This window comes from Podarcis muralis, chromosome 5 (genome assembly GCF_964188315.1).
Source record: "Podarcis muralis chromosome 5, rPodMur119.hap1.1, whole genome shotgun sequence".
NCBI classification, from domain to species: domain Eukaryota; kingdom Metazoa; phylum Chordata; class Lepidosauria; order Squamata; family Lacertidae; genus Podarcis; species Podarcis muralis.
Genome location: NC_135659.1, coordinates 68,743,556 through 68,771,439, shown reverse-complemented (window position 1 = coordinate 68,771,439; position 27,884 = coordinate 68,743,556). Strand labels below are relative to the sequence as shown.

General features: G+C 43.3%; 1 protein-coding gene across 1 annotated transcript; it reads left to right on the top strand.

Moving 5' to 3' along the window:
• The first annotated feature begins 2,739 nt into the window (after positions 1–2,739).
• Positions 2,740–27,558, top strand: CSRP1 (cysteine and glycine rich protein 1). The gene is made up of 6 exons (XM_077929093.1): positions 2,740–2,898; positions 16,153–16,265; positions 22,505–22,673; positions 23,556–23,685; positions 25,007–25,100; positions 25,819–27,558. The coding sequence occupies exons 2-6, from the start codon at positions 16,154–16,156 to the stop codon at positions 25,893–25,895; spliced, it is 582 nt and encodes a 193-aa protein (XP_077785219.1). The 5' UTR covers positions 2,740–2,898; position 16,153; the 3' UTR covers positions 25,896–27,558.
• Positions 27,559–27,884: the final 326 nt, after the last annotated feature.

The following is a 27,884-nucleotide window of genomic DNA, read 5'->3' as shown; positions in this document are numbered from 1 at the left end:
TTTTTTCACTTATTACATTTACCATCTTGCATTACAAATTACCATTAAGTAGCCTCACTCATATTAATATGCCATTAACATTACCATCTATAATCAATGAATGGAGTGAGCAAATAAGCCACAGAAGCAAATGTGTGAATGACTGACAGATTCTCTGTTGGCACTTCTTAGGCAATGTTCACTGTTCACAGTGGGGCTAGATACATTGCGTAACTCATGCATCTCTCTGTGGTAGAAGTACACAAGGTTCCTTGATGGATGTTTCAAAGAAAACTCAAATAAAAGATGCATAAAGGGCTTCGGCAAACCATTAGCACTTTTTTTTTCAATTAGCCCTGCTGGCATTTCTCAAGAAAACCACATTTCAATGGAATGATCACAGAGGTGGAAGAGGTTCAGAAAAAAGCAAGCCAGTGCTCAGAGTGTTGGGGGACCTTTCCCATGAAGAAAAGCCAAAGAGTTTAGGGCTCAATACTTTTCAAAACACAAGACAAAGGCAATAAAATAAAATAAGAACAGCATGGGAAAGAGATGTGGATAGAGAACATTGTCAACACAATGTTTAATTAACACACAAATTTAACTAGATGTGCAAGATGTGCTGATGAGTGGTAGCTTTCTAAAAAGGTCCAGCAAATTAATGAAGAACAAGCCTATCAATGACAGTTAAATAGAACCGCCATGTTCAGAAGCAGTTTTCGCCCAGGGTTATAGATGGCTAGGAATAAGCTACTGAGGATCCTTGACATGCTGCACTTGTGAGCACATCTAAGTGGCTGGTTGGAGTATTGCAACCTTAAATACTTTAAATATATATACATCCCTACTTAACTCTTCCTTCTTTCTGGTATGTTATGATATGTTCACTAATCAATAAAAATAGTCGCCCATCAGTAACAACACCAAACCAGGAAGTATTTCCAAATATTCCTTTCGAAGCTTCCACATTTTGTTTGAAGTATTTCTCTCTCTCTCTCCCTCTCATGTGTTATCAGAAAGCAAAGCACTAAGACTACAAGCCTATGCTGATTCCATTGAACACCACGGGTCTTACTTTGGAGGAAATACACATAGGATTGCAGTGTAAGACAGTCCTTCATATCTTTCACATGTATCAGGAGAGTTCCAAAGGTGGGCTAGCCGGCTGGGGGGTTAAGAAGAAAGACAACAGATCTGGCACAATTATCTGTGCCTTTTGTCAGTTGCATGGCATTAAAGCAGCCACAATACATATTATGTACCTGTTGCATTTCTGGTTGTCATGCAGCTGCTAAAGGCATGAGAGCTTTGCTGGGGGTGCAGAGGCCTGTTATTACTTGAGCATTACCACAAGCTCTGGGAGAGGTAGCATCCCCTTTGCCAAGAGAGGTCCTCCTTTTCAGACTTAGTTGTGGGACATTCATTCCAAATAGAGAAGAAGAGGAGGAGGAGAAGTAGTTTGGATTTGATATCCTGCTTTATCACTACCCGAAGGAGTCTCAAAGTGGCTAACAATCTCCTTTCCCTTCCTCCCCCACAGCAAACACTCTGTGAGGTGAGTGGGGCTGAGAGACTTCAGAGAAGTGTGACTAGCCCAAGGTCACCCAGCAGCTGCATGTGGAGGGGCAGGGAAGCGAACCTGGTTCACCAGATTACAACACCACCACTCTTAACCACTACACCACACTGAATACAAAAAATGAATGGTTACTGAATGCACCACACCAAGAATTACGTCTTTTTTTAAGCTTAAGTGATAATCATAGAATTGTAGAGTTGGAAGGGACCCCAAGGGTCATCCAGTCCAACCCCCTGCACTGCTGGAATCCTGCCCCAAGCTGTCCCTAGGTAAAGTAAAGGTAAATGGGCCCCTGACCATTAGGTCGTCGTGGCCGACTCTGGGGTTGCGGCGCTCATCTCGCTTTATTGGCCACGGGAGCCAGCGTACAGCTTCCGGGTCATGTGGCCAGCATGACTAAGCCGCTTTAGGTGAACCAGAGCAGCGCACAAAAACGGCCTTTACCTTCCTGCCGAGCGGTACCTATTTATCTACTTGCACTTTGACGTGCTTTCAAACTGCTAGGTGGGCAGGAGCAGGGACCGAGCAATGGGAGCTCACCCCGTTGCGGGGATTAAAACCGCTGACCTTCTGATCAGCAAGTCCTAGGCTCTGTGGTTTAACCCACAGCGCCACCCGCGTCCCTTCAAGCTGTCTCTGGGTGGGCTCAAACCACCAAACTTCTGGTTAACAGCCAGAGGTACTGACGCTTTGTGCCATTGGGGGCTCCTTAATCACTTGAATTCTTGTTTGCATTTTGGAAATGGTATGCAGTGGCCCGCTTTGGACTTTGAAATTTCAGCAGCGGCCTGTGCGACGCCAAAATCTTCTGTTTTATTGTTTTATTTCACAAGATGTATATGCCGCTTGATGCTAATAAAATCTCAAAGTGGTTTGGGAAAGAGTTTTTTTTTTAAAAAAAGAGAGATATGGTTATGATTATTTTGATGCCCCATGCTTTTTTCCCCCTGTCCCTGTTCTCCTCAACATCAGCTGCCTCGCTCATCCACTTGGGTGGGCGACCCTGCCCCGCTCGCTGCCTGCCTGCCGGGCTTGTTTGTTTGTTTCTTCAGGAAACGTGACCTCAGGCCTTTTGTGGTGCTGAGTGCAAAAAACAGACGAAAAAGGCGCCCTCAGCAGCCAGCCCTCGGTCCCTCCCTCCCTCCTTCCTCGCCTCGCTCGCTCTGCCCTGGCGACTTTCTTTGGGCGGGCGCGCGGGGTGCTCAGGGACACGCCTTCCGCCCAGCAGAACAAAACAAGCCCCGCTCTCGGGAGGCTTGAACCCGGCCAGCCGGAGGGAGAAAGAGCCAGAGCGTAGAGGGACAGCAGTCAGCAGCCGGACGCGCGCCAGCATTCGCCAGGTAAGCAAGCGCCAGCCCCGGCCTTTTCCCTCCTTTTCCCGCCGTTCCACGGGCGGGGCACTTGGGCCGCCGCGGCTCTGCCTTGGAAGGGTTGGTGGCAAACGCCCTGCTGCTGCTGTTCCGGCTGCAGCGCGCCTGAAGAAAGTTCCCTGGCGGCGGCGGGGGCGCCATGTCTTGCCGCGCCTTTTCCCCTTATGTCACAGAGCTAACTTTGGGGGTTCTGACCCCGGCGGATTTCCCTCAGAAGCAGCCGCCTCTGCGACAGGAGTGTGCGTAAAATGAACTAATAAGATCCCTCGAGACGCGCAAGCCCTGTTTGCGCCCTGAAAACGCGCGCGGGGGGGGGGGGGGAGGTTACGCGAGAGTAAGCCACGCTTCAGCTTCCCGTAGAGCTGACGAGCCCTAAACCAAACTCTGCCGCCTCGACTGTGAGACATGATTCGCATCTTTTCTCCCCCTGCAGGGAAATGGTAATTATTTGGGGTCAATATGCAATTTTAAAAAGCATTGCAACACACTCAGTCTTACTATCTGATTCTTGGCTTTTCAGTTCAGAACCTGGTTTTGCCTTTGTGAATGCATCTTAAACGTTTGAATGGGGCCTCCTTTTTTGGAGTTGGGGGGGGCCTACTGAAGAAAATTCTGCTCTGACCCCTCCAGAGCCTTCATTGTGATATGATGTCCAAAAGGTGTGTGGCTACATTTCATTATTAGCTGATGAGTGATATGTTTCTTCTAAAAAGTACATGGTGGGCATCTGTAGACTGTCTAGACCAGTGCAAAAAAATCCAGAGTTTGAGCATCCCCATCAGATGGCTGTCCAGTCCCTGCCTGAGAAACTCCAGGAGAAAGAGCTCTTCTCTGTTGCTGAACTGCTCTCCTCTTGAAGTCTCTTCCTAATGTTCAACCCATATCTACCCCCTGTAACTCAACCCATTACACCTAGTCCTGCCCTCTGCAGCAGCAAAGAACGAGTATCAGTATTTGCCCTCTCCTGTGGGACAGCTGTTCAGGTTTTGAAGAGTGCCTTTGCATTTCCTCCCAGTTTTCTTGTCTCCAGTTTAATCATATCCAGTTTCCTCAACCTTTCCTAACTCAACTTTCTATACCCCTGTGCATCTTCACTGACCTCCTCTGAATTGCCTACAATGTAAAGGGATGTGGAACCAGTGGTTGCCCAGATGCTGCTGAACTGCATCTCCTGCCATCCTGATCATGGGCCATGCTAACTGGATGGGACTTGGAAATCCAGCAATATCTCAAGATCCACAGGTTCCCCACCCACAGGTTCCTCTTTAAAGTGTGGTGCCCGGAGTAGCATGATGGAACATACTATGTGACACACCTTCTTCTTCTTCTTTGGCGATCACTCATAGCCGAGTAAGATTGTCTTCCATAAACACGGTTTTAACAATGAGTCCGTAAGTGACTGTGGAGGCCAATTCTGGATCCACATGTCATTCCACAGTGGGGACATTGGTTCCCGGGCGGGAGTTGATCACGGTGTGGATTTGCCAAGCATGCCTTCTTCTTAGCACGTTTCTCCCTTGTGTCCTGAGTTTGAGGGTCTACAAAGTCCATGACACTTTTGGTAAAGGCTGTTCTACAACTGGAGAGCTCGCAGGCCAGTATTTCCTAGTTGACAGTGTTTATACTACATTTTTTAAGAGTTGCCTTGAGACAGTCTTTAAACATATTTTGTTGACCACCAGCATTACGCTTTTCAACTACAGTACATTTGCTGTACAAATACAGTCTGTTGAAATCTTGCTGGCATTAGTAGTTAGGGTGGTGTATTAGGTAAATTCTTAATTTGAATAACAGAAGGAACAGTTCTACTCCTTGATAAATACCCCAAGGCTATTATTTCTATTGTTGTAATTATACACTGGCAATTATCTTCAACAGCAGTTGCATTCTGAATTCGTATGGTTGACTAAAAACTTCAGAGCTATTTGGTACCACAGTTTCAAAAGTATTGAGCATGCTGAGTTGAACGCTGTTGAACACTTGACTTATTTGCAAAAAACAAAAACAAAAACTAAACACCCTGGGCCTGGCTGACTTAGAAGACATTGTAAGGGTTTATGGAACTTCAGTTTAGGTTTCATTAGTATTACTGATTCTCAGTATACATCCTGTAAATATTCACATTTTAAGACTGGAAATGAAGTTAAGAGATTGTTAGGCCTAGCTCTGTGCACCTAAAAGAATGTTTGGGTTTTGTTTTTTTTAATTGAAGCAAGTACTTTAGATTGCCAGAGTTTGTGTTGGGAATCCTTATCTACCCTGAACATTGAAAAGTCAGTATTGAAGCCTGTTGTGGAAAGGTACTGGGCAGATAGTAGAGTGCATTGTGCTGAATGGAATTACTATAATCTTGCTTTGTCTAGTTGCAGTACCTCTTTACTTAAGAATTTGACTGTTGTTTAGTACTAAAGAATGTCCATTTATGGTAAAGCATGCTATTACTCAATGATCTGATAATTGCATGAGTGTCTGTGTTCCTTCCCTAGCAGACTTGGAACCTTCCTGACCACAAGTGACTATTAGCTCCAAGAATGTGGCAAAACAACCACAGAAAACTTTGTGAGTTTGCGTAAATCAGGTTTTTTTGCTCGTGAAATAATTAGCTCGATTGCATGGTGAGGCTACTCCAGGCCTCCTGGGTTCAGATTCAGTTCTTTAGCCATTTGGCCAGCCTCAGTTTCTCATCTGTAACATGATAATATTAGTGATTTGCCTTAGAACCATGATCACAATAAGATTGTCACACAGGGAATTCAAGTGCTTCTTAAATGATAATTACTTGTAGAAATTGTAGAGGGAAATGGGACACAAGGCACACTAGCAGTGGTGTACCTAGGCTCCCTTGGCTTGTATCAGCAGCTCTGAAGTTGAGATATACCATAGACCAGAAACTCAAAATGTTTGCTTTTCATTGCTTTTCACGCTCTTATCAGTGACTTCCTCTGTGGCCATGTGGGTAGGGTCTACTCTGCTCCTCTCCTCCTTCATTTTTTCCTCCTGCAGCAACTCTTGCCCACTCTTTCTTGCCTCCAGGCTCCAGTGGGTGTTAACCTCACATTTCAAATAAAGCTGCTGGCCAGTTGGGCAGGGGGGCCCCACAGGGCTGCTCTGATGGCCCACACCAGCAACTGGATTCCTCCACCAAGGTGCCCAGAGGAGCCTGCACACTTGCCTGCCACCCAGATCAGCAGAGGAGCGGACCATAGAGCGTGCCGAAGGGCTGGCAGGCTCCTAGCCACTCTGAGCCAGAGTGGAAAGGCATGATTTTGCTCCCCTCTGGGCTTGTTCTCAAGGTGGAGACCAACCTGGCCAATATGTGGGTATGCCCCTGTACCCCAGCCACACTTTCATAATGCAGACTTACGAGGATTGTCTCCCTTAGGTACGAGGCAGTCTCCCAATTCCCCCCATATCCCCTCGTCATTGGAACTTCTAATTCTGGGCCCTGAAAAGTATGCCCTGCAACTACTTACTGCCTTTTCTTTTTTTCTCTTTGCCCCCAAGTCATGAATGTGAATGAGGCTTAGAACGAAGCTGTTGTAATTTACATTTAAGGAAGCATGGGGATTTTCTTCAGAAGCTGCAGTTGACAGACTAGAACAGGAACATTTAGTGGTCTAAACCACTGAGCCTCTTGGGCTTGTCAATCAGAAGGTCGGCTGTTCGAATCCCCACGATGGGGTGAGCTCCCGTTGCTTGGTCCCAGCTCCTGCCAACCTATCAGTTCGAAAGCATGCCAAAAAAGTGCAAGTAGATAAATAGGTACCGCTTCAGCAGGAAGGTCAACGACATTTCTGTGAGCTGCTCTGGTTTCGGTGTTCCGTTGCACCAGAAGCGGCTTAGTCATGCTGGCCACATGACCTGGAAAAACTGTCTACGGACAAACGCCGGCTCCCTTGGCCTGTAAAGCGAGATGAGCGCTGCAACCCCAGAGTCGTCTGTGACTGGACTTAACTGCCAGGGGTCCTTTACCTTTACCTTTTTAACATCACCCCCAGACAGCATGGCCAATGGTCAGGGATGATGAGAGTTGTGGTCTTCAAAACAGCCACAGGCTCCTGACCCCAGGCACTGGATGTCATTCCAGCTTTCCCCCACTTTTGTACAGATTATTTGGTTCTCACTTACCAGCTCTAACTTAACTTACTTATAAACTGTGATGAATCCCATTAACGTTAATGGGTCTAAAGTGGGTTAAATCCAATTACTTTAATTTTGTTATGGATAGGGATGTACAGTTAATCTCTTTGTTTTTCTAAAGTGCCATTTATCAGGCCACCCTCTGCTGCTGTTAAACTTAGTGGTTGCGATCTCATGCTTCATTAAATATTTCCTTTCAATGCTTTTTTTTATTCTGCCAGTTTAACACAGATCAGTGGTATTCTGAAACTGATTTCACCAGCAGCTGACCTGCAGTGTATGCCCTGTAGCGCATCCGACAATGAACATATGAGTATCTTGTGACTGGTTTAGTGGTGTCATAATGCAAAATATACATGATTTGAAGAGGAGCAAATTTCCCCCACCTGAGAATGCTTTCTTCTTTAAAAAAAATTGTTGAGCTGCAAAGGAAGTCATAATCTGCCCTGTGTCTTGCTCAGCTTGAATTTCCATTACCTGCTATAATCAAGTAGCATGTGGTTACAAGCAACTCCTGCGGCTTCTTCCTGAGCATTATGGATGAGGGCTGATCTCATAATCACATTATTGTTTTGTGAATTTTCCCCTCTACAGTTCTCTCCCTCCCCCTTCAGTATCATGACATGTTGTGTCCCAGCATGCAGGGGGAGGGGGGAGAACTTAAACCAAAGTTGCTACAGCTATATTTTCTGGTCCCTTGATAGATGGATGATTCTCCCATATTAGTATTGGATATACGTATTCCCAGTGGACTCAGCCTCTGAGTGTTCTACTCCTATTGTTCTTTTGCAGGTGGTGACTCATATCTCAGAAGGAATCCCTTCCAAATGATAATGTAAACATCCGGAAAGCATCGGATAATCCATTTTAAAATTATACGTTCTGGCAATTGTCTCTTAGATTAGACATACAGCCATGGGAAATAGAAATACTGATATGAAATTGATACTTGTGAATGCAAAGTTTAGATAAAGCCTACTTCCTTATGTAGTGCGGGAGACTATAAACAGTCATAATCTTACTGAGGGTGGAAAGACAAATTTCCTGTTTCAATTCATCAACCGTTCAGCGTCGAACCACATAATTTCTGTAGTTGGGTGCAATAGGATTTGACAGGCAAGAAGGGAAGGCCACCATTTGAATAGAACAAAGGATTAATTTAAAAACTGTAAACAATGGTTTTGATCTAGATAAGCAGCAGCTGCGGCATAACCATGATTCTTAACTTCCTGCTGTCCCAGTGACCGGCTGCCCCTTCCCCCAACTGTATGTACGTGTATGTGTGTATTTATATTTATATATAATGTTCCAATACTGTTCCTCAGGAAATCACACTTCTTACACTCTTCCATTGTCAGAACTGTCCATTTATTCCTTCTCTCTGCTTCCTGTTCTTTACTTATCTATAAGAGGACTGGCCTTCTTAGTCCATGACTGCTAAGCTTCTTCAGAAATCTCCAGTAAGAACTTTGTCAAAAACTTTTAAAAAGTCTGTATACTGTATACAATGTATACTGTTTACAATGTATACTGGATCACCCATATCTGTATCCTTATTGACACATTGTTTTTAGGAATGAACCAACAATTTCTGCTTAAACATAGCTGGTTCCTGCCTGGTGCAAAACATTTAGTGTGTCATTTTGATTAATGAGTGGAAAGTTCCAACTGCGTTTGACCTGCTTCTGTTGTCACCCTTGTACTTCTTTATTATTGCAGTGGGACCATAACAATGTATTCAGGTGCTTCCCATCTTTCTGGGAAAGTATTTAGGTTTATATTACATATATTGGGTGTCTTGATGACTGTTCCTGAACTGCTGATCTCTATTTGCAAAGTGCTGAGGACTACATATAAGCCTTCATACCATATGAAACTATGTCGGTGTAGATTGTTTACAAAATACAATATATCTACACCCTATGCATATAGGGTGCCTATGCATATAGGGTATCTACACCCTATGCATATAGGGACAGAGGTGCCTGGCGTGCTCTGGTCCATGGGGTCACGAAGAGTCGAACACGACTAAACGACTAAACAACAACAACATGCATATTAAAAATGTGTGCAATTCAACATAATGCCACGAGAAATGCCACATCTGCAAGCATTTCGGCTTGGCAGACAGAATAATCCCCTTCCCCGCCCTGTGCACTGTTCTGGGGATTCTCCCAATCCCATAGGGCCAATTTCAGAGGGTGAATGGGGTGGTGAACCCCGTTGTGCAAACAGAAGCCTAGTTAGGTGCATCCCACTCCATGTAACTAGGAAATCTGGTTATCAGATATTATTGCCAAATATATTTTCAAATGTTTCATAACACTCTTATCTCAACTTTCTTATCATTTAAAAGGAGCAATTTTAAAAATCATTACTTAAAGGAATATCCTGCCGTCATATATATCCTTGTATGGTGTTTTCACTGTAAGCAAACCACTGTGAGTAAACTATATCAATAGCAATCCTGACAAATCCTTAATCAGTTTTTTTTTAAATTTCAGAAATAACAAAAGAAACACAACAGCAGTTTGCACACTAATATATCATCTAGTTTTGAAAGATAATATAAGGGAAACAAGAGTTAAAAGAAGCAATAACTAATGAGTGGAGTAAGAGAAGACATTAAATAATTTACAAATAGTTTACTTAGTGTTAACTTAAATTAAGTATGTTACTGCTGACCATATGGTGTTTATTGTAAAAAACATAGTTATTTCCTAATAGAATAGTGGTACTCAGACCCGTCCCAAAATAGAGTAGGGCCACCTTGTGTTATAGCTCCCCTTTCTACCACTTATCATATTTGTGAGTTTTAATTGAAAGAGGCATATCCCACAACTCTATTCATCTATGGAAAGTTGGTTTATCTTCTTCCATTTATGCCGTTCTTAAAATATGAATCACTGTCTCCAAATCCCCAGATCAGACTTGGCCTAAAAAGCTAACTAGTGAGTCCAGTGGCAGATCGGTACCTATCTGGTTCTTCAGTTTTATGACACCCAGTATATTTCATATTAATTCTGTTTTCAATGTGAAATATTTGTTAAAGTTAGTTATTTAATAGTTTTAAGTATTACAACAATGGATCACAATACTTTGCTTTATCTGAGTTTGTGTTTAGTTCCAGTACTCTTTACACACAAGCAACCCTAATCCAGTGAGAGCAGTGTGCATGTGGATAGGAACCCTGTGGAGAGTGCAAAAAAAATGTTAGGGCCATTCAAAGCTGACAGCCTCAATCTTCTACTTGACGCTGTCCCTGTGAGGAGAGAGGAGAGTGCAAACTTAGGCCATAACTCAACCCAAAATTGGTGGATTTTAAGCTGATAACTATTGAGCAGCTAAGTTCATACAGCTGCTCATAAGCCATGTACTGCTATATATGTATTTCTGGATTGGAGCAGGGTTGTTAGCAAACCTTATTGAATCCTCTTTTATTAGTGGAGTTGTTTGACACACCTTAAGCTTCTCGATGCATACCCCTTTTCTCATTGCATTTTAAGATACGTTAACTTAAGAGCTGCTTTTCCCCACATCTTCCAGTCTTTTACTTGTTTGGCATTGGCAGTGTTGTTTGGATGGAACAGATACTTAAGATTTGTGGGAAGCATAGAATAAAGCCTTGGTTCTTGAAATATTATATGCTGTGACTATTTAAAAGCAGCGCTGCTGAGAATGCTTCACATGCAGAATCATCTAACTATCATCTTCTATTTCACTTAAGCTTTATCCTTGTTCACAGCCTTATATTTCTTCCTGGAACATGAAGCTGTTGGGAGTCACAGCTGAGTCGGGGAGCACATGCTTTGTATAGAGCAGAGCCCAGGTTTGGTACTTGGCGATTCCAGTTAGAACAGGACATCCTATGGGCCTTCAGATGTTGCTGGACATCAACTCCCATAAGCTGCAGACAGCATGGCAAATGGTCAGGAACGATGGAAGCTGTAGTCAAGCAAGGGCCACAGGTTACTTACTCATTCCTGAATTAAAGGATCTTGGGTCAGGAGACATGGTCCAATATCTGATTTGGTATAAATGCATCTCTTTTGAGTTATTTTAGTTAATAATTTGGAACTTGAGTAGTAGTAGTAGTAGTAGTAGTAGTAGTAGTAGTAGTAGTAGTAATAGCAATAGCAGTAATAAGATTGTGACCTCTAGAATGTGCAGCTGGATTTAATTTATTTCAGGATATGTCTAGCTGCATCTAGTTAATCAGGTCAAGTTTAAGCCTCTTCTGTTTTTGACTTCATAGCCTCTCCCTTCCCCCTGGTAAATTAGTGCTGTAATTTGGTGCTAATCCTAGCTACTGTAATCTAGCTATTGATTAAATCACTACAAATAAAATGATGACAATTTGGAGATGCATAGATCAGATCCAAATAAAACTGTCTGTGGTATCCTGGCCAGGTTAAAGATAACTCCAGAAGAATCTTGCAAATTGAGGACTTCTCACTGGCAAGGCACAATCCCACATATTTTCTCTTTGCACTTTTGTTCACTGATACTGTTGGTCTGCATATTATTGATAACCTGGATTTAGTATCTGGTCAATAATATTCAGTGGCTGGACAAACGTCTTGAACTAAACCTAATACACCCAATGATAATGTGCAATGAGTGAGTGGTTGTCGGTCAAGTAGCATTATGTATTCCTAACCAGTCTTGAACCCCAAAAAAGGAAGTTTTGCAGGTGAAACTTGTCATGAGAAAAACCACACGTGCAGAAGCTTCTTCTTTGACACAGCTATAGAAGGGCTTGCCCTCCTTTGCACCATCTGAACAGCCCTGCATTTGGAGCATGCAAAGATCAGGGCTTTACCCCAGCTGCTGAAGATAGCATAGACAATCTAATTATGCTCCCATCATACACTGTGTAGCACTGAAAGGTGCTGTTCTGTAGGGACACTCCATTTTATTGAAAGCCAGGGCTGGCCTCCTTCCTGCTCAGCTTGCTGGGCTATGCCCCAGCAGAAAGAAATGAGAGAGAGTCTGAGCCACATTTCCTTTTAAGGCAATCCAAGGCTCCTAGCTGGAATTACTTGGCAGAGAGGGAGGGATACAGAACATGAAAAGCTAGTTTGCAGTATATTGAGGTGGGAAGACTCAGACAGACAACTGAGGGAAATATTTTTAAAAGGTGCTTTGATAAAACTGCTTTTTTTCTTTTTCCTCAGTTGCTGCAAAATCTCCCAACCTTAGTCCAGTGTTTTTTTTGTGTGTTTTTTTTTTTGGAAAGGAACTCTTCAGAACTGGGTGAGCTTCTCAGGCAGCAGCAACTTGCAGATCAGGCAGTACACTTAAGCCAGGGTCTGCAGCCCTTTGCTCAAGAGGGCAGACTATGAGTATGAGCAATTGTACTTGGGGAGATAGGCAGATAGATACAGATGCCTAAAAACAGCCTTTAAATTAGGCAAGTTGAATGGAGAAAGGGCTGCTGTACTTTTAACAGTTGTGCAAAAGCGGAAATCTCAACAGGTGTGACTTGTGCTGGGATGGAAAATGCTACACCAGCTGAAATCCCCTTGTTTACACAGGTACACCTGCTGAACTCCTCTTGTTTATGAAACTTTCAAAGCTGCAGGCTCCCTGTCCTCCTGAGCACCTGGCCTCCACATGGGAGATGACCTGATTTGCCTTGTTTGAGCCTAGTGCTGCCACTGCTGTTTTTTATGCTTCTGTTTTGGAAGAGGTGTTATATTGTTGAACAAGGAGTTATCCAACTCACAAAAGGCAGAACTGCAAATATATATTGGGTTATTTTGCATTGTCAGTAAAAAGAAGATGCTTACACTAAGCTGCTTTCTCATTCCAATGGATGATAGGAGAGAGAGAGAGAGAGAGAGATGTTCAGCTTTGCTTTGCAAAAACATAATATTCTAAATTTTTAGTATAAGCTGTCTCACTTAAAAGTGTGATCTGGGCACTCTAGATGTATATCAAGTTCAGGACCTCTTCCCCTTTTCTTCAGAAGAACAAATTGTATCAATTGGGCCTCTGCATGGAGAATCCGCTTCGTGTATTTGTTTTTAGGCATTTATTAATTATTTACAGAATTTATACTACACCTTTTCATTGGAAAGTGACTTCCAAACTATGACAGTCCCTGCCCACAGGCTTGCAATCCAAAATAACATGGCACACAAAGAAAAGGGAATGGGAGGGAAGAGGAAAAGGCAAGTTCAAGCACAAGTTCTTAAAGTTACAGCTGATGTCAGTGGCAATTCTGGCTGTCCATCCCCAGAAATAGTCTTCTTCTCAGGCCAGATCCAGGAGCAGAGCTGGTGACAAAAAGATGCTTTAATTGTAATCACAACCCTTGTAGGAGAGGGCTTGATGGAGGTGCCCTCTGCCCTCACCAATGTAAGTGGCAGTTCTGGGTGTCTTGCCATTCCTCCCATATCGGATTGAGGCTGGGAGGACCAGTCAGCTCCTGCCACACAGTTCATAAGACAGCTGACTTGATGGCACAGTAGTTATGTGATAAGAGAGGGGGTGTCCCTTCTTGAACCGTGTGGACATGATCAAGATGGACTTCCTCTTCAGTTCTTAGTTCTCTAAGTTCAGCCAGAGAAGCTGCCAGAAATACTGCTAACATCAGATTGATACTGTATATCACTAATTCAGAAAATGAGACTTCCTGCGCTCTTCAGCCATGCACTGCCCTCTTCCGTGTTCCTTATCTGTTTATTTTTGGCCTTGGCTCCATATTTCTAACCACACCTTTCTGTTTTATTTTTTCCGTCCTTTTATGAGGAGTTGGTGGGTTTATGCACATCCTGGAAGAGAATGTATCACTGCAGTATTGGCCTTGTGCCTGGATCATAAGACTTCTTTCATTCTAGGTTAAAAGCTACCTTGGACAGATTTGGCACACGGCCTTATCATTTCTGAGCCACTTGGTGCTTTATCTTAAGGTAGCATCCTCCTTGCGTCACGCAAAATTAAGGTAAAGGCCATTTATTCTGCAGGAAGCTAATTAACAGGAAATGCTTTACCTTGAGCTTTGCTATCCAGATCTTCAAAGCAGCGAGAACAGAGTTGCAACAGTCTGCTCTTAAAATGCCTAATGAAATTGAGGCAGTTTCTTCCGCTTCTTCTGTGCCCCCATTCCTTTTGTACATTCTCCTTCTGCTTCACCTCAGGTGCTAAAATCAGCAGAGGTCTCCACCTTCATAAGCTCGGGTCGGGGTGGTGGAGGTCCAGGAGAGGGCATTTTCCGTGGGAGCCCCAAAATTGTGGGCCTCCCTCCCCACCAAAGTGTCTCTGGCACCTTCATTATACAGCTTCTGGCAAATGTTGTAGATGTACCTCTTTACCCTGGCTTTTGACACTTGAGGTGTATTTTCTTAGGATCCATCCTATTTCTGTCATTGTAAGTTGTTTTAATATTGCATTTTAATGTTGTAACCTACACAAGGGCCTTAGGGTGAAAGACAGGAGGGTGGGTGGAATGATTGGGTGCCTTGTTCCTTGCACTACTGTGGTGTCTAAAGGCATAATGTGAATCTCTTAAACTGTAATGTGGCAATACTACTAGAACTTCCCTCATCCCCATTCTTTATTTCAGAAGTGTGAAAGCAATGAGACTTGGGTATCTTTAGAAATCTACTATTTAAAACATACTTGGAAATTCCTGCAACTTATGCAGCAAGACTGTTCACAGTATACAAACTGACAGAAGCCTTCTGAATCTGTGGCATTAATTCCAGTGAGTGACTCTTGCAGGCAAGGGAGTGGTATTACAGGCATGTGGTATTTCTCATTATCCCACTGTTAATTTCCTCCCTCAACATTCTTGGAATAGAAGCTGGATGTGGAAGACAGGGAGCCAAGTGAAGGAAACTACTGACATCAGAGGCCAGTGCAGCTCTAGATCTCTTTAGTGCATGTCTGCAATGTACTAAAGTCAGCAGCATAAACCAGGCAAAGTCAGTAACATAAACTCAGCCCTCCAGATGTTTTGGAACTACAACTCCCACCATCCCTGACCACTGGTCCTGTTAGCCAGGGATGATGGGAATTGTAGTCCCAAAACATCTGGAGGGCCAAGTTTGCCTATGCCTGACGTAAACACCCACCCACCTCCACCATAACACGAGTGTGCTGTGAATGCATAAAAACCAGTGCATGCAGGAAATACAATGTTGTTGTTGTTGTTTAGTCATTTAGTCGTGTCAGACTCTTCGTGACCCCATGGACCAGAGTACGCCAGGCACTCCTGTCTTCCACTGCCTCCCGCAGTTTGGTCAAACTCATGCTGGTCGCTTTGAGAACACTGTCCAACCATCTCGTCCTCTGTCGTCCCCTTCTCCTTGTGCCCTCCACCTTTCCCAACATCAGGGTCTTTCCCAGGGAGTCTTCTCTTCTCATGAGGTGGCCAAAGTATTGGAGCCTCAGTTTCAGGATCTGTCCTTCCAGTGAGCACTCAGGGCTGATTTCCTCAAGAATGGATAGGTTTGATCTTCTTGCAGTCCATGGGACTCTCAAGAGTCTCCTCCAGCACCATAATTCAAAAGCATCAATTCTTTGGTGATCAGCCTTCTTTATGGTCCAGCTTTATGGACCATAAAGCAGGAAATACAAAGAGCAAGCCAAATAAGGGTGGCAGGAGTGGGGCTAATAATGTGGCAACACCCTTAGTTATAGAAATATGTGAGCTGTTTATCTGGGTCCACACACTGTGGTCTACAGTAAAGGTACTTTCTGCAACATCAATAAAGTCTGCAAACCATTCTCTTCACAGCTTCATGCAGGTTGATTATTGGGTTTTAATGGGTTCTTTGAATGCATCCTTGGCAACTGGTATGTCAGGGTCAGCCCAATACATTTGGGCACCTGATGCAAATGACAAAGTGATGCCGCCCTCTTCGCCATGGAATAAGGGATGGGTGAAGATCTATATAAGGAACAAAGAGGTAATAAAGATTCACATCAGGATCTGCTGCCCCTGTGGATCCTGCCACCTGAGGCGGTTGCCTCACCTTGCCTCATGGGTGGGCCAGTCCTGTGGTAAGTTCATTGTGCTACCCCAGTTCCCCTGTCTTCAGTCAATTACATCCCCCCCATTTGTTTCCTTTACAGGATGCCGAACTGGGGTGGAGGAAAAAAGTGTGGCGTGTGCCAGAAAACGGTGTACTTCGCCGAGGAGGTGCAATGTGAAGGCAACAGTTTCCACAAATCCTGCTTCTTATGCAGTGAGTACGGCAACCCCAGGGATGTCTCTGATTTTCTTTTCATGCACACACACACAATACTCTTGCCAGCATGGTAAATTCTGGGAATTCTTCAGCAGCTAGTAGGGAGTATGTTGCAATTTGACTTTGCTGTTTTGCTGCCAATGCAAACTAGCTCTCTGTAAGGAAGTCCTGCAGTCTAACTAATGTACAACACTGCCTCTCCTCTTTGGACAGGAGCACTGTAGAGCTACAGCGGAAGGTCGGTAGGTAGTAGGGCCTGGTATTTTGACTGCTGAGCTGCTTAAACACATGTCATGTATCTTGCAACATGATCTGGCTCACACTCACAGGGGTGCTGTGAATATAAATTATGTACATGAAAGAGAATCATGTACATGGCCAAGAGCTCCTGGGCAGCAACATTCCACTGGAGGGGGTGGGACTAATAACCCATAGGCTGTATCCAACCCCCAAAAGATTTTTGTGTCCCCAATTTGTCATTAAAAAATTCATCCACTTCTCTACTGGCTCTCTTGCTGTGATGCCATAGGGGTTTTTGTGTGTTCTTCCCAAGCCCCTCCAAATCTGTTTGTTTGTTTACTGAATTTACTAAAAATTATTTTAAAAACGATTAAAGATTGTCTTAAAGTAGTGTAGATAGCTGATGGGAAATTCTTTGAAAGGCAATCTTGAAAACTGCCCATGCCTACCACACGGGGCCTGAAGAGTCAATGTGGTCCTCTGCTCAAAAAGAGGTTAGCAACACCCCTGTTCTAACCAAACTGCTTTCCACTTTGTACACCTGTCTAGTGGTCCCAGCAAGCCAGAAAATATCTACCTTTTCTAAAGGGATAAGCCTTGCTTGTAGCATTCACTGTGGCTCCCACCAGAATCTCTGCAGTACCCTGAGAATTCTTGCTTCAGATTTTGAACCATGCATTCACAACCACGTTTTGGCAATACAAATCTGCTGCTCAGAATGTCCCCCAAACAGTGAAGGATTGCCTTCTCTAGTAACCCTGAGTAAAGCACGCCAGTCGTTTCCCCCCAGATTGCAAAGGAACATATAATATGACTGTTCAAAAATTGGAGGAAAAAAATATTCTTAAAAGCACTTTTTAAACTTCCTGCACATTTACCAATCTTTCATCAGATGAGTTTGAAAGCTGGATCATTGTTGATCTCTTCATGTACATTACATATGCCAATGTTCAAATTATTAGCTCATGTTTCAAGTTATTTTGCAAGTTAAAATAGTGAAAGTTTTTTGAATCCTGAAATCAGACTTGTAAAGTGCTACTGATGGCCAGAAATGTCATGAAATTTTTCCTGCTCTATTATTTCATACAAAAAGGTTTCTGACGGTCCTTTTTATTGAGTCATCTGTGTTAACAGATATGGGAGCCTGCTTTCAAGTTGCATGGAACTCTTAATCAGGCAGGAGTAAGTGTTCCATGTACAATTCAAAAGCTTTCTGTCCTACTCTGCCCTACAGTTCCTGTACTCTGCAAGCACAGCCATTAAATTGTAGTGCTAGTCATAGATGGTAAAAGGTTCTATATTAAATTGTTTCGTAACGGCAATGGATCTCGCTCTCTCTGTAACTCCATTCTAATTGACAGTGAATTCATAGCCAGAATTTTAAACCTGATAGGCACTGCCTATTGAAGCTGAATGTCAAATGTAGAGCCTCTTTAGCCAGCTGGTGTTGACTTGGTTGTTGTTTTTTAAATAAAATAAAAAGCTTTCTGTTCTTGTGCTCTGCTCTCTACTGCATCCAATGTTAGGCTTATCTTCACACTAATGCTGTGTTTGTCTTTTCTTATGCACTGTGTGTCTGATGACCTCCTGTGTTTGTGTGTTCCGCCTCTGAGAATCTGGTATATGCTTCAGCTTGCTGTGGTTGTGAATAAACTAAACAATAGCTGGTGAAAGGAAATGCGGCTAATCTGCTAATCTCAAAGCACTGAAGGAAATGCCCTCTGTGATGGGACTGTGTTGACCTGGGGCAACAGCTGTTCTCTAGTTTAGCAGCTGGAAAATGTGATTTTTACTGCAGCTATGGACATCTTAAAACAAAAGTTGTGCTGCTCTCTTACTGCACAATTTGTACCAACCTCTGGTCCCTGTGACCACATAAACTCACTTTGACCCTAACAAAGGAGACTTAATAGGAGCAGTCTCATCTGTTGTTCAAGTGACTTGCCTGTTCATGTATAATGTGGGTGTGGAGATCTAATTTTTACATCAACCTTAAGCAAAGCTACAGGGGGGGAAATGTCTGAAGTAGGGGAAGAGCTGCAGCTCCTGGGGAAGGGCCATAGCTCAGTCATAGAGCATCTGCTTTGCATGCAGAAGGTGTCAGGTTCATTCCCCAACATCTCCAGGTAGGGCTGGGGAGAGAACCTTTCCTGAAACCCTGAAGAGCCATGCCAGACAGTTTACAGACAGTACAAAACTAGATGGACCAATGGTCTGTGCAAGTAACTGAACACTTGTGGACTTGCAGATATTATGGCCTCAAATAAGAACACTTCCAGGCTTGGGGAACCAGGAAACGCAAAGATCACACCATTTGTTCACCAGAGAGCCAAAGTCTACATTGGAGGGTTGCCAACCCACAAACAATGAACTGCATTACCAGCCATGTTACAAATGTGAAGAGAGATGAGACAGAATAAAATTGCCAAGTCATTTATTTATGAAACTTTTATACCACTTTTCTGTTAAAAATAAACAGAGCAGTGCATTGTTTGGAACAAACAGTGAAGAATATTGCATGGCAGGAAATCACCATTAACATTCCTCTGAATATAAACTAAGCAGAGCCTTAATCAGTAAACTGTCAAGTTAATAAAACAAAACCCTTAAAATAAAAAAGGATGTAGCTCCTCAACCCCATTAGCCTTTACCATTTCCAAATAAGATCGAAGCTCTGTTGTTTGTGGGGGGTGAGAGGAGAAGTTCCTAAACATATCAGCTTCCTGGACAGTTACTGAGAAGGGGCCTCATTTGCTCTGAATGAGAGTAAAGGGAACACACCAGCAATGAATCAGTTCCTGTTCCACTGATTACAACAGAGAGCAACATAGTTAATCAGTGACGCATTGTAGAGCACGTAAGTGTAAGTAAGTGGTGGGCTTGGGTTACATCAAAACAAACACCAGATTCTTCTTAAAGTGTGTGGATACGCTAAACAGCTGTCATCTGCAAACAACCCCAAACCTAGTCCTTCTTAGCTTTTCTGAGCTCATTGGTATGGAATCTCTGCTTCAGAACTACGGCTAACATCCTGATTTCAAATGAATGAGAATGGCATCTTAAGCGAGGCATTTGGCAGTGGCTTCTCAAAGATTTGTATATAGGGCTGAGCAAAAGGTGCCTTTGATATGGAGAGGGCAAAACTCTGAATGGAAAGAAGACACACTTCAATCCCCTTCACCGGAAACATAGAACCAAGTATCTTTGATCAAAGCTGATTCCCCTTAAGATTACTATAATGACCCAGCAGCCCAATATGACATGCTGTTCAAAATAGCTGAGCCTAACTTGTAGTGATTGTGCAAGACATCCAGGCCAGGCAAGTATTGGAACTCCACTCCAAGAAATGTAAGCTGTTTTTGATGGAAGGGAGTTTTGCAGCAATCCTCCTTTGATGGCAGCACATCTTGACACTCCTCCTCCTATTAATTCTCTCTGCTGGAGGGCTAGACCAGTCAGAGGAAAATAGTACCATATTTGGTAATGAGGATGGGATATTCAGTCTCAAAGACCCATATTTAGTTGCAAGGTATAGGCTGTTGCTACTGTTGCTACTGTGGCATTCCTAGGGGAGTGCTCTGTTTTGTTTTCGCATTCTTTAAGAGTAAGACAATTTTATTTTGGGCTAAGAGGCAAACTCCAGCCTCTTGAGGTTTTAAAACTTGACTGCTGTTGGCAGTCTCAACATCTTCTCTCTCTCTTTAAGGACAATATAGAACTCAAGGCTCTAATTCCTTTGCAGCTGGGAGAAACATAACATTAGCTCTTGGCCTCAGTTCTGATCCCCCTTATCCTTGTGGCCATCGTTCTTCTCCTCTCCTCACCCTCTGCAGTTCTGACTCTAGAATCAAAGCAAGGGTTAAGAGAGGACACCAATATGAGTGATGCTGAGGTCTGAATGTGCATTTGAGAGAGGAAAATGTGTTTGTGAAGCTGTTAGATACTGGATAGCCCAGGCAGAAGCATCTTTGTCTGCAGTTGGAAAGCTCTGTCAATTTTCTTTTCTTTTCTTTTTCAATAATTTTTTATTGCTTTTCCATAATATTTAACAAATTGTCACCAAAATAATACAAATTACTACAAATTCAATACAAATTTAAAAGCGGATATCCCACACACCCCAGATGTTTCATCTATTTTCCTCCCTCCTTTCCTGCTCCCAATAAAATAACTTTTCCAACTATCATTTCATGATACAGTCATCCCTTCTGCTTCAGTTACCAGTTTTTGCTGTGGCTTTTATACATTGTTATAAACTGTCCTCAAAATAGTTGAGTAGAGTAAATCCTCTTTTATCTATCTGTAATAGTCATTCATCAATTTTGAAACATTTCCTTCTGATACCTCTTGAGTAACACTTTGCCTGAGAAAGACAGATCTTTCTTCCTCCCAGACAACACGTACACATTCTTCCCTAACATGGCCTTGAACATTGCTGTCTGACATCTGGCCCACTCAGCCTCACTGGTGCTGCATGTAGAGGGTGAAAATGAAACCCCTAGAATTTTTTTTTGGGGGGGTATAAACATATAATATACATCACCCTCTCACACTACCAATTTCCCAACATCACCCACCCCTCACATTTTGCCAAAATTTAATCCTGCATTTTACATACAAACAGTTCATTAATAAATCATTAATAAATAAACACAATCCATTTCTCTTCTTTTCTGTCTGAAAGTCTCAGACGCTGTCAAGATGGTATGCACTGTGGTCTACCCTGTCTCTTTCACTGTTCTTATTTCCAGCTTCAAGGGGGTGGGGTTGATAAGATCTCAACAAAATCCATATCTTCTCTCCATCCTCCCCCTCTAAACTAATAAATCTTCCTGCAGTCCATCTTGCCAATCCTCAATTCCATTACATCCAACTCCACAGTTTATTCTCTTCCGAGTGCTTAACAGACAATCAAACCAGTTGTTCCCAAACTTTTCTTCTTTATTATTTTAATTTCACAATATGAAGTTCCAAGGAGTGTTCAAAATCCCTCAAGGTTGTTCTTCTCCATCTTCTTTCAGGCAAAGTCCTTAGTTATAGAAGTACCCAAAGAGGTATTTTTAAAGTCACTCTTCCCAAAAATTTTACATTCCATTCCTTTAGGGGAGAGTAGATAATGCAGACCCTCCCAAAATGACTTAAAATATTGCCTCCCCTCCCCTCCTTCCACCTCTCAAGCAAAGCAGAAATAAGCGTCTTTCATTCTTTCCAAACCCTAGTAGGACCAACTTGGTTTTCTCCTGCAGCATAAATCAGGATCTTTTCAGGGGGGTGCCTCTTCGCTTGTCAATTATGCCCAAATTAAATGGTATTCCACAGCTCATCATGGTAACTTGCTGGGGCTGTCCTTGGATGGAGCCATTGAGCCCAGCACCCTCAGCTTTTCATCTGGGAGATGAGGATTTCCACCCCACCCCCCGCGAACACACATGGGACTTGATCTCCTTCCGCAGGGCCTGTAAGACAGAGCCATTCTGCCTGGCCTTCAATTGGAATTACCCTGGTCCTCTATTCCCTTTCCTCTTCTATGAAGAAACCATTTCTGGGACCCCACATTTAAATTCTTCCCTGGTCTCCTTGCTGGCCCTACTAGGACCAACTTGGTCAGTTAGCCCTGGTGATCATTTGATGTCTACTGACTGGGTTCCGCCCCCCAAAGAAATGACCCCTGAATTTTTGAATTTTATTGATGTTGTATTTTATGCTGTTTTATGCCATTTTAAAGTCACATTTTAATCAATGTTTTATATTTGCTGTTAGCTGCCCTGAGCCCGGTTTTTAAACCAGGAAGGGCAGGGTATAAATAAATTATCATCATCATCATCTTGACAGTAGCTCTTCAGTGTCATCTGTACTTTGACCCTAATTCTCTGTGGCACTGCAGGTAATGGCTACCCACAAATCTCCTCAGGTATCTCCTTGGAGAAAGCAGGTCTGATACTTAAAGCTTCTGAAGGCCTTCTGACTTTTGTCTCTTCCTTCTCCCTTCCTTGCAGTGGTTTGCAAAAAGAACTTGGACAGCACCACAGTAGCTGTGCATGGAGAAGAAATCTACTGCAAGTCATGCTATGGGAAGAAGTATGGACCAAAAGGCTATGGATTTGGACAGGGAGCAGGGACTCTGAGCATGGACAGGGGGGAAGGACTTGGGATCAAACCTGAGCAGTAAGTTGTAAATCTTTCTGCATCTTGGTAACAAGTGTGATCATATTGTCTGTCTTGGGTGAAGATTTTATTTTTGCTCGTGCAGAAAGAGGAGTTACTTCTGGAGAAGTCCCTATAATTCAGAGATAATTCTGACCCAATGCTGCTTTTGATTAAAATACCACAATGCTCTCTCATATATGGGGAAAATCCCCATGACTGGCAACAATTTTAATTGGGGACTTGATCAATTCCCAAGTGCTTCTGGGTGCAGAAAAAAATGCAGCACTCTGGTTATTTAAATGTGTGGCCTGCACCCTCATATACACCATAACGTATTGGCATTATCTATAATTTAGACAAAAGCCAACAAAACAAGCCCCAAATCCTCTTTTTTCCAGGTTAACCTTGGTCACAAGTGCCAGCTTGAATAAGGCCCTGCCTAGTGATAACTGTGCCAAATATGGATATTTTAGAAAGTGAAAAAGCAAACTTGGGCACTCTATCTTTTGGAATGACACAATTTCTGCCCCCTCTCCTAAGTTGTAGTCCTTGACTGCTGCTGTATTGAGTATATGACTGAAATTATCTGGATGAGTACCAGACCAGATTCTCATCCCGCCAGATCTCTGTGATGTAAACAAACTCTGTGGTCTTGTCCCCAATGTCCCATGGTGTGCAGCACACTGACCTGGCATTCACCAGCAAAAATGGAAGTTTGGGAACTACACTATCCTATAACTTACCAGTCTCTAGAATACTGGTGGCACACTGTTTTTGTTCCCCACTCCTTCCATAGCCACAAATGGAATTGGCTGTCACCAATATCTTCCTTCCCTGCAGACTCTACAGTGTACAAACCTGCAGACATATAATGATTGTTTCCCTGTCTGGACTCCACAGGCCCCAGCCCCACCAGCCTACCAACAATCCCAACGCATCCAAGATGGCGCAGAAGGTGGGTGGTGCTGACGGCTGTCCCCGCTGTGGACAGGCTGTGTATGCTGCCGAGAAGGTGGTTGGAGCTGGAAAGGTAAGAGCCTGCTGTTAAGAGCTGAACCTCAGAGCATAAATCACACACTGGTATGAGAGTAAATCAAAAACATTGGATGCAATGGGGAAACCGCTTCCAGTTGGGGTTTCCTGATTTGGGGCATACATAGTGAAACACACGCGTGTGGAATTTTCCCACATTGCAATTTACACTAAACTTGTTGCATGGGGTGGAATTTAATGTTGCAGTATTATGAATGTTCTGTTTTCGGAAGCATTTCAGCTTGCCAGACAGATCAAACTCCCCTCCCCTCTCCTCTCCTCTTGGGTTGCTTCCAGTGCCCCCTGAGCCAATTGCAGGGGGCATGGGGAGGGGGCGGGAAGAAGGCCCATCACACAAGCAGAATCCTTGCACAGGGTTTCCACTCACAGGCTCCTTAGGCAAATCCTGCCCATGAAAACTATGTCTGTGTAAGAACTTCATGTTATAAGAAGCAGCTCTTGAGTGTTCAACAACTTTTTGAGAAGGTGCTCAAAACAGCCTTCAAAACTTATCCTCTGTCAGATTAGCATAGATATTTTTGTAATCTATTGCAGAATCAAGACAGAAACGTGGCATCTTTTTGTTGCAGTGTACACTGATCTTTGGAACTCATTGCCCTAAATTATGATTAAGGCTAGCAGCATAAATAGTAATATTAATGAAGTTAGTTGAGGTATGTCCATTCTCTTCCTTGGGTTGCATGCAAACCTTCAAATGCTAGAACGTAGGAGTGATCACTAGGAATTTGGAATAAAGGTAAAGGTACCCCTGCCCATACGGGCCAGCCGTGTCCGACTCTAGGGTTGTGCGCCCATCTCACTTAAGAGGCCGGGGGCCAGCACTGTCCAGAGACACTTCCGGGTCACATGGCCAGCGTGACGAAGCTGCTCTGGCAAGCCAGCACCAGCGCAGCACACGGAAACGCCGTTTACCTTCCCGCTAGAAAGCGGTACCTATTTATCTACTTGCACTTAAGGGTGCTTTCAAACTGCTAGGTGGGCAGGAGCTGGAACCGAAAGACGGGAGCTCACCCCGCCGCGGGGATTCGAACCACCGACCATGCGATCAGCAAGCCCTAGGCGCTAAGGTTTTACCCACAGCGCCACCCACGTCCCATAGGAATTTGGAATATTTCAGTGCAAAACAGTATTTGGGATGGGAAGATGGGTGACTGGGCTGCCGGCCTCATGTATTGCCAGTGAGAACCACTGTCTTTAAAAAAATAAGAACCTGACAATACCTAATGTAGGAGGCCAAAAGTGTTGTGGTGAATCCTTTTACTTGCACCCTAACATCTTGTCTTCTGTGTTGTCCTCAGTCATGGCACAAAGCATGTTTCAGATGTGCAAAGTGTGGTAAAAGTTTAGAGTCCACTACTTTGGCTGATAAAGACGGTGAAATCTACTGCAAAGGTAAGAATTTATATTTCAGGATGTCTTGCTTGTGTTAGATTTCTAGTGAGATGTGATGGTTAGTCAAAGGTCAATGTGTCAAATGTGATGCTAATGCAAAGGGTGTTCTGTCCCACTCCAGATGGTCGTGGAGGACCAAGATGCAAAATTGCAAAAAGTTGCTATTTAGGGCTTTCATAGAACCATAGGTGGCAAACCTCTACTATTTATAACTGTTCCTTGACTTGCAGTGTAATAGTGAGACTGATAAATTCCCCCTACCCTTCATCAGTTTGCCCACCTTGATAATATCTAACGATACCTACAGGTATATATATAAACACGTTTTTCATATCAGCACAGTGTGTCTTAAGGCCTAAACAACTCGCAATGCTCTTGTCTTGTGTAACTTATCGCTGATGCTCGTTGTTGTTGTACAAAATTATTAATCACAGTGGGTGGGAAGAGGCTTTATATCTCTATGCCTCTAGTGGGTTTTCCACTAAAACTTTTAAATGCAATTGCTACAGATTGCAGCCTCTACAGCTGTGTTTTGTAAAATAATAATAACAATGAAAGTGTTTGAAATGGAGTGGGAGAAGTTACATGTGTGTAGTTTGCCCCTGAAAAGGGAAGTGTAATTTTCCTGCTTTTGCTCAGCGATTTATGCTGTATGAACTGTTGGTTTGCCGCATAGCCAACACTCTGACTGTGTCTCTCTTCACCTTTTCTCCTGCAGGCTGCTATGCCAAGAACTTCGGACCCAAGGGCTTTGGCTTTGGGCAGGGAGCTGGAGCACTTGTCCACTCCCAGTGAAGAGCTGGCCCTTGAGAGACTTTGAAGTCTCCTCTCCAGCACTGAATGCTTTGCCAATGCTGAACTCATCCAGACTGACCCTCAAGGCAATTTCACCAGTTCTTGCAAATGTATTAACAGTAACAGAATCTGCTGCTTTCCAGTGTATCACTGGCCCACCTCCTGTTTACTAGCTCAGCAGCCAACCATATAGTCCTGACCCATATGCCCTAGAAGACGCTAAAGTTTCCAATGATCTGCAGTGGGCTCTAACCTACCATGGCTCACATTAATACAGTGGCCTTCTTAAATACAGTTTCACGCTTTCAGCCACAGCTGAAACTATATACAGCAGAGAGCATAGCCATTTCCGTATATAAAACACTGTGATAGCTTCTTCAAAACACCTCTTCCTCCTACCCCAGCAAAGGTTCTTTTTGTGAGAACATATTATATATTGTGATATTAAGTCTTATTGAAAAGTCAAGTGCAAAATATGAAGCTGATCAAAGATGATTGTGGACCACAAGGATAAAGAGCTAAACTACTTAGTTGTGTACAAGTGATACAGAGAAGGAAAGGGAAAGTGTGTAAACATGCACAAAAGTGTAAATAAAGCACTTTTCTAGAGTTTGGAGGAACTATGCATGCAAATCCTAAACTCTTGTAGCCTTGAACATTTCATTTTCAGAAAAATTACTAATATAGTATTAAGGCGCTTTTTCATATTTGGGAGAATTTAGATCATATCAAAATAAGGTTTCAGAGACTGATACACAGGTGCTTTCCCCAGTGGCCCACCATTCCTGTCACTCCTAGAAGGTCTACAAGTTTGAAGGTGTACAACCAAAGTTTCAATATTTGCTACGGCGACTGGGACCACTGAGAAGTAGAGGGTCTAGAAGTCCAATTTGCTACTGCTTCAGGTTATCAGCAGTCCTTTCTGTGCCACTTCCCCCTTGAACAAAGGAAGTGCTTAATGGGTCAGCTTCACTTCTTTGCCTTGAGGGTAGCCCCTGTTTGTTCTTGTCTCTGCTTAGGGAGGTTCCCTGGGCAGGAGAGGACCTGCCTATTGCATTGTCATGGAACTACAGGCACCTGAGTATCCTGTCCAAACAAGCACTAAAAACAGGAGCTGTCAGATTCAATTCACTTCCTGCAAAGCTCTTAATGTAATAGAAGATTGAAGCCAGTGATTAACTGGACCTGTAGTGTATCATTTTATAGGGTTTAAGAAGAGATTAAGGAAGATTCCAAACCACAGAAGCTGTAGCTCTTATAAGCATCTATATATGAGGCCTAATGTTTGCAGTCTTACTTCTTCCTTTTATGAAGCTCAGGGGAAGTCTTGCTTTCAAGGTATAAGCCTTCAAAGGGTTTGGAGCTTTTTCACAGATAATCTAGGTCACGTGTCCCCCAATTTATTTAGCACAATATGGGTCCATATTAGTTTTCAGTGTGATCTAAATGCACAGTTCATATCCTTTCCTTTAGGATGCAGCCTGAATAATGTTTTAATCTCTCCGCTTTAGGGGATTTGCATGAAATTAGATTACATTTCTGTGGGTCCATGCACATTTGTTACAAACTTGCCAGAAAACCTGTAGTAATAACATTTTTACAATGTTCTGTTACATACTAGAGCAAATAAAATTCCATGTATTCAATAAAGCGGTTAAAAGGAGTTTGTGTGTCTGGCTCTCCTGTATTTAAGGAAGAGGAAACCTGCCATGAATCTGTCTGTGTGGGAAAGCCTGCATGTTTGCAGTTTCTAGAGATGAAGGCAGAAATAATGCATGCAGGTGAGGGAAATAATGCATGCACAGAGATATTCTCTCACCCTCCCCCCCCGCCTGTCACTGTTGAAAAGCATTTGAATCTGCATTTTGAGCTGATGAGGGCATTTGTAGCTAGCAACTCTAGCAAAATTGGGATGGTCCACCCAGGAATGTTAGGCATGGTTTCAAAGGTGATTTGTCACAAGAGGAGACCAGTCTGAATGCTGGAACT